The 8,032-nt window shown below is 41.0% G+C and overlaps 1 protein-coding gene across 1 annotated transcript in view; it reads left to right on the top strand.

The window, feature by feature from the left end:
• LOC116686746 (TGF-beta receptor type-2) overlaps positions 1–8,032 on the top strand; it is a 126,850-nt gene that overhangs the window by 20,696 nt on the left and 98,122 nt on the right. The window contains exon 3 of the mRNA XM_032511793.1: positions 29–219. Within this exon, the coding sequence (XP_032367684.1) occupies positions 29–219 (191 nt within the window). The remainder of the gene's footprint in view (positions 1–28; positions 220–8,032) is intronic.

Raw genomic sequence — 8,032 nt, 5'->3', positions numbered from 1 at the left:
TCTGTCTGTCTGTCTGTCTGTCTCTTAGGAGGAAGAATGAGACCGGCTTCTCCATTGAAACTCTGTGTCATGACCCGTCCAAGCCTCTTTATGGAGTTCTGCTGGATGACTACAACAGCTCCACCTGTGTGATGAAGGAGAAGAACACGACGAGTGGGATAGCTCACTTCTGCTCCTGTACAGATGAGGAATGTAACAACAACCTCTTATTCTCTACCAGTGAGTACACTGTATACTTAGGGGTACTCCCAGAGAATTATCTCTGCAGTTCCCCTCATCTCTCTAAACATTTTAGCATCTTTCTGCTCATTTTGCTTTTACTGAAGTGTTCTGGGAAAGTCTCACTGCTCTCATCAGTATCCAACAAGCTTAGTAACTTCCTAAAATGCTGGCAATTGTATGTTTAGTTAAAAGTGAGACAAACAGGAGGAAATACCATCTTTGTTGAGGATTATTTTCAGTGGTGGATGAATCCAAATCCACATGTGGTGATTTTGTACTAGTGTCAGCAAGATTGTGTGTGTGTGTGTGTGTGTGTGTGTGTGTGTGTGTGTGTGTGTGTGTGGGTTTGTGTGTGGTGTGTGTGTGTGTGTGTGTGTGGTGTGTGTGTGTGTGTGTGTGTGTGTGTGTGTGTGTGTGTGTGTGTGTGTGTGTGTGTGTGTGTGTGTGTGTGTGTGTGTGTGTGTGTGTTTATGAAGGCAGCTGAGGCTCACTGATGGTTTTTATGTTCAACCAGCTGTGACTTGTAAGGAGATACATTCACAGCTGGTTTTGCCCTTTTTGTAAGATTTGTTAATAAGAATGATATAAATTATGACAGCCTCATCCTTTGAAGACATGTTTGTGTATGTATGGCTGCTCTAAATATGTTAGATCGCTTAGATCGTTGTGTGCAAAGGTACATTGTCATTTTAGTCTAGTGGGGTTTATACATGTCGCTGCTGATTGGGTAGCACCTCTTACCCACCAGATGACAGAAAACGAACTTCAAAGCCACATCAATCAACATCAATTTGCACATGGTTGAAAACATGTCGTTTGGATACTGTAACAAAATGGTGCACACTGTCTTCAGATGGAACGTTCCCCGGGTCATCTGGAGACAGCTGGACAGGGTCAGGGTTAGGGAACAATACATCTCGAACCCTTCCTCAGCTGGAAATGAGTAACCGGGTGCTGTTCTTTGCCCCTCCACTTCCTATTTGTGTAACAGGTTGTCTACTGCTGCAGCTTTCTATAATGCAGGAGTAAGTCGTTATTCCCCTCTTTGCTGTCATCTTCTCACCCCCCTCCCCTTCCGCCTTCTTCTCTGACTTTCTCTCCAACCACTGACAAGGAAACTCAGTGTGTTTTGGCAAGTAAAACTGTGTGTTTCAGAAGTTGTTGGTTTTTAGGACTTATTGTGGTTGCTACTGTGTTGTGGAATGACGGTTATGACGGTGGATATTGCACCGTCATAACAAACAGGAAGTGGAAACGTGGTCTCGTGCATCACATGTAAACATCAGTCGGGGAATCCTCAGTGGGTCTCTGACATGCAGCTGGTGTATACTGCGTTGTGATTGGCTGCTGTCCCTCACTACTCAGAAAAACATGTGGGTGTCTGTCTCCGCTGTGTGTGTGTGTGGTGGTGTGGTGTGTGTGTGTGTGTGTGTGTGTGTGTGTGTGTGTTTGTGTGTGTGTGTGTTGTGTGTGTGTTGTGTTGTGGTGTGTGTGTGTGTGTGTGTGTGTGTGTGTGTGTGTGTGTGTGGTGTGGTGTGTTGTGTGTGTGTGTGTGTGTGTGGTGTGTGTGGGTGGGGGGTGTGTGTGTGTGTGTGGTGTTGTGTGTTGTGTGTGTGTGTGAGAAGCTCAGACATATGGTTTCCTGCTCCAGCCCATAAAGAACAGCCCAGAGACACAGAGCAGCACTGTAGGGAATGACAGTGAGGCAGACTCAGTCTGCTGCTACGAGCCAGCTCATGTGTTCTCTTCTTCTGTACCACAATCATTAAACAAGTTTGGATTGCTCTTTTTTCACCTTACTGACTAAACGCTCACTTTTATCTGCTGAATACTGCATAAAGCCTCCAATGCAGTCAAGACTGACAATCCGTCACCTGAATGAGCGCTTTTAAACCTGCTGAAATGTCCAGATAAGACCCTTTAACCTGAAGTCACTTCCATTGCTCTGCTGTTGATTTCTTCTTCAGAACACACACTTTAAATTCTCTGATCGCATAAATTGCAAATAAATACTTTTTTCTTAATGGTAGTTCAATTTTATACTGATTACCTACATACATACATAACCCTAACCCATTTTAGAAACATTTACCAATATATTTTTTTAGTAGAACCCCACTAACTATGACCTTTGTGGTAAAACATTTATTTTCATTCTACAACACATGGTTACACATCCAGATGCAGTTCTAGTGTTTTTATGCTACTGTAGAAAAGATGGTGTTACTGATGGAGCGTGGAGGATGAGACAGCAGACTGGGTCGGAGGGAAGGACGATCTCATAGAAAAGACAGAATCAACCAGGTCAATCACGTGAACCACTACTGCGATTATCTATCAGCAGGGATTGTTGTGTGATGGTCAGGTTTGACAATGTTGGCAAAAATTGAACATGACTAGCTTTATAAAGGCAGATGTCATAACAGGGCTTTTGTATTGGATTGCACTTGATTGTACAGGAGTAAATTTCATTTACAGAATTATTTTTTTGCATTACAGAGAGCATGCATGTTACTTTCTACTCAGCTTACATCTAATAAAGGGAACACTGAGTGTATGGTGGATAACTACGTGGCCCAGGCCTTGTTCCAGACCCCTGAATCACGACCCACATCTGGAATTTCTTCACAGATTCAGATAGTTCTGGTGTTGGTCACATCGGTGACTGTAAAGCAGTTAACCAATCAGAGCTTTATAGGTTGGATCATTTGTCTAGCATCCTGCCTACCCATAAACATGAAAAATAGTGGCAGAAAACCAGAAACAGAAAAGATAAACAAGAATGGAGGCAAATAATAAAGCTAGTCAGCTGATGCAGCATTCTGATCTTCCTGTTGTTGAGTCCTACAGTGTCCAATACGCATGAGACAACGCCATGCTGCATCATTATAATAGGATGACATAATGTAACAGGCAAGCTCGGGAGCAGAAACACTCATAAGAAATCTGGGATGTTCAGTAGCTCCATCAAAAGAGTAGTTTGTGTAAAACACACACATGCACACAAACGGGTACACACACACACACACACACACACACACACACACACACACACACACACACACACACACACACACACACACACACACACACACACACACACACACACACACACACACACACACACACACACACACACACACACACACACACACACACACACACACACACACACACACACACACACACACACACACACACACACACACACACACACACACACACACACACACACACACACACACACACACAGAGCCGTGAGGGTCATGGCTGTGGTTCCTTCCTCCCATTGAGAACACATGCAGCAGGAAGTCCCTATTTGTTTATTGGGCCACTGCCATGGCTTATTCCTCCACAAATGCCTCACATTGTTCTTCCTCGGCATTGCATTCTTGTGATGTGCCAGTAATAGTGGCGTGCATGTGGTTTATTGCTTGAGAGTCACACTCATGGATTCTCATAAATGAGTTTGAGTGAGAGTTTGTGCACTCAAATATGTGCTTCAAATGTCATAGTGAGGGAGTGGACATTGAAACTCCCCAGCTGCAAACACTAACAGGGCTGGTTGGTTTAATGGGGAGCTGTTAGAGGTTTATCAGATAGGGAGACACGTGCTGTGTTGTCACTGGCCACGTGATAAAATAGTAGATCAGAGCTTCTGTTTATCTTCGTCTCAAAGTGCGATGCACAGGTGTGTCTGGAAGCTCACAGTACACTACCTGGACAGCAACAAGAAGCGCAGAGACAAAGGTAATCAGGATGCAACATATATATATATATATATATATACACACACACACACACACACACACACACACAACTGATCATGTTGCTCTCTATCTGCTATGGCCAGAACATGTGAGCGGAGTGGATCTCTTTGCTCACCTAGTAGTTCATTCCCTCCACTCCCCGTCTCAGAGTGTTAATGCATTCTCATGGATTTGGATCCTTTCCTGGTACAGTCTAGCTTTTTGCACAGATGTCCCTGATCTTCTCCTCACTTCATGGGTTATTTTGATACATTCCTCATAATGATTGAAATCTTCCACATGACATGAATGGGGATTTTTAAAGTCGGGGGTGTTTCTATTTCTGTGAAAAAGAAGAAGAACAAGCGAAAAAAATAAAAAAAGGGAAAAATAATTAGAATGACTTCTTGATGCACCCAACCAAGAGGAAGACTGAAAAACGTTTGGATATTGAGTGATAAAGGAAAAAGTGTCTCTGTGCATGTTCCAACATCTGTATTTTTGTATTCTTATTTTTTATAGTTCCTCCTTAACTGTGGAATCTTGGCTTCCTTTCAGTGAGTACACCAATCTTTCAGTCACACAGCAGTCTGCTGTATAGAGAATTGACTCAGCTCTTAAAGGATGAGAAGGAGGCAAACAAGAAGGCCGGACAAGGAACTGAGATCGGGTGAGGAAGTAAATAGAAGCAGCTTTATCAGGCAGTTTGGGTTGTAAAGGCAGCACACTTACCATAACAAGGAAATAGTGAGTGGCATTCTCAAGGACTCCACTCACCCTGGTCACAGACTGTTTGCCCACCCCCCCTCTGGCAGGAGGTACCGCAGTCTGAGAGCAAGGACCACAAGGTTCAACAACAGCTTCTTCCCCACGGCTGTCAGACTGTTGAACAACAAAACTCTAAAACAGTCCAATCAATCTGACTATTTATGTACAAAATAATCTGTTTGGAATGCACCTTATTCTCTACCACAATATTTAACTTTATATACGGATATTTATACTTTATATTCTTTCCAACTTTATGTATCTAGGATCTAGATATTTATATTTTTCAGGTTTTTTTTAGACACTGTGTATTTATATATGTATTCGTCACTCTACATGCACTGAAAACCCATATAGGCATTTAAGCATTTATTTCTTTTAATTCTTACAAATAATAACTCAATGTTGTTTTTAATTGTTTCTGTGCTGTATTCTTTTAAGCTGTGAACTTTGCATGTAATTCTATTCTATAATGTACTGTGGTGTGACAATAAAGAAATCTTGAATCACCCTCCACACCCCACCATAACATGGTGCCTGCCTGGATAAAGGAAGGTAATTTAAATACATTTTTGCAGGGGGAAAATGGTAAAGAATTAAAAAACGGTCATGTCGTGACATGTAACACATACCTAATGCAAACATAACTTAAACCTGGGAGCCCTTTTGTGTGCTGTGCAACAATTAACTGGAGATTATTTACTAATTTAATTAGTTAATTTAAAGTTACCTAAACCCTACACAAACAGATTATTTGACGGTTACGGTGAACATTGATGCCCAACAAACATTCATGAATTTAGGCTTTTCACAGAGCTGTCAACCATCTGCTGCTGCGTATGTATAGCTTTGATAGTGGAGGGTAGTGATTTCCAGTTTTGATTTGCTGTAACAGTAAACCATAATTGAAATATGCATTTCCTGAATGGGATTAGAAGCTCACCTGGTGTAGGGCTTCTGCTGATGTGACTGCTGTTGTTTTGTTGGATTCTGAATGAGTTTGAGGAGGAGCGGGGTTATGGAGACTATTGTAAACCAGGCCCATGTACACAGCTTTGTCTTCTATACAATGGATCAAAGTAAACACTTGATTTTGCTAAAGGTAGTGTTTATGCTAAAGGGTGTGTTAGCATTCTGCTAGCTCCTTCCCCCGCTCCGTTAACTTTTCTGTCCCCAGGCAGTTTCTCAACACTTCTGACACCATGTCTTGTTTGCAAAGACACCAACTTTGTGTAACTCTTTATTAGATCACAGCTCTGCAGGAACATGTTACATTTCTCCATGGATGCACCCATCCCATGATGCACTGCATGTTCCAACCTGGTTCCTATTGAGACCAAAGGCTTCCTATTGTCAATTATCAAAGATATAACATATTATGTACCATGCAATAATACCATATACCACATATTGTACATTAATAAAAACAAATTGAAAGGAAGAAATATTAAAAACATGCTGCAATTGTCTGGGAGCTCTAAATGCTGATGTGTTAACTAAATAATCCATCCAAAGAAATGCTTTTACTTTCCTCATAATGTTAATACACTTAAAACTTCTTAATATTTGGTTGTCAAAGTGCCACAAGGTCAGTTGTGGAGCTATAGCTCAACATATATCAGCATCATCATAAATCCTTCACATGTTCACCATTGTCATTACAGCTGGTGAACGCCACGTGTCAGCATCAGCAGTTTATTATATGTGGAAAGATGCAAGGAGAATTCACAACACACTTGAGAAAAATGTGCAAAAATGTGAATCTGATTGATTATATAAATTATGTCATCAAGTAATTAACAAAATTATTGTTTATCTATTATTAGTATTATTATTATTATTACGTCAGGAAGTAACCACAATGGCTTGTTTGATCAATGTTTGAGCAAGTCAAAATTAATATTTAAATCATCATCATTACAATGGTTTTTCTGGCGCAGAATACACACTGGCGCAGTGAAGTGTGTTTCAACCTCCTCAGTGTTTAAAATTGCTTCCATCTATTCACCCATCACCTGTTTCCAACATGAAATCATGTCTAGCTCTGTCATTTTCTGAGGAAAACCGTTCCTTTTTAATTTCCAACTCACAACTTTGTTACAAGTAATTTATTGAGTTTTTGAACATCACAATAAACATTGCAGTCTGCATTGCCATTGACATCTTAACCTACAGTGAGGAAAATAAGTATTTGACAACCTGCTATTTTGCAAGTTCTCCCACTTAGAAATCATGGAGGGACTGAAATTGTCATCATAGGTGCATGTCCACTGTGAGAGACATAATCTAAAAAAAACATTCAGAAATCACAATGTATGATTTTTTAAACTATTTATTTGTATGATACAGCTTAGGGTTAGGGTAAGATCCGCCATTTCTTCTAATATCTTGCTCAGCATCTTGTGAATCTGGGCTATATGAGGCTGGTCTGGCTCTGTGGAAATGCTAGCTGTGGGATCTTTGCTAGCTGCTCCTTCCTTCATGCACATGTTGAGCTGAGTCTTTGCGGTTGAGTGAAATTTTGTTTGTTCAATGTTACTGCCAGAAGACAAACTTTTGCCTTCCTCTGACATGCTGAGTTCCACATAGAATATAGAAGAAAAGTACCTATATCTGAACGTATTTTAGGATATATTAAGAATGTTAACCCAGCAAGCAGCAGGAGCACACGTTTCAAGCTGCCATCGCTTATCCCTGCGTCACGTGACTCCAACTTACAACTTTGTTATTCACCAAACAGTGTGAGGATTCAAGTAATTAGCAGTGGTCCCATGATGGTTAGACATAAGACTTAGAGTGTGAGTCAGAGATGGCAGTGTTTCATGTACCAGCATACACATCCTGAAACACACACACACGTGTACAGTAATTGCATCCTGGAGGCAAGGATCTCTCCATTAGTTGGACTGATGTGTCAAACGCCATGACCACTGCATGACAACACTCTGGCATACTGATTGGAAAAGGCAACATGAGTTGGACTAGCAGCTTGTCTTGGCACCATCTGATTGGTTGTTTCTAGCTTGAATGAACACACTTGCGTGCTCTAATCATGCCAGAAATACAGCAAGGAAATTAACCTAAAACCTCCAAGCAATCTTAAAAGATGTAAAGCGTACACACATGTACAGACATATAGAATCTAAGTAGTAATGTCTGAATTTTTGGTAGATACTTCCAGACTTTAAAGTCTGTGTTAAGTAGCTTTGATTTATTTCATCTGCGGCTATGCCCAAAGCTATTTCCAAAAGATATACTGCCTTTTACACACACACACACACACACACACACAC

This window comes from Etheostoma spectabile, unplaced genomic scaffold, assembly GCF_008692095.1.
Source record: "Etheostoma spectabile isolate EspeVRDwgs_2016 unplaced genomic scaffold, UIUC_Espe_1.0 scaffold461, whole genome shotgun sequence".
Taxonomy (NCBI): domain Eukaryota; kingdom Metazoa; phylum Chordata; class Actinopteri; order Perciformes; family Percidae; genus Etheostoma; species Etheostoma spectabile.
This window is presented reverse-complemented; position numbering and strand designations above follow the sequence as displayed.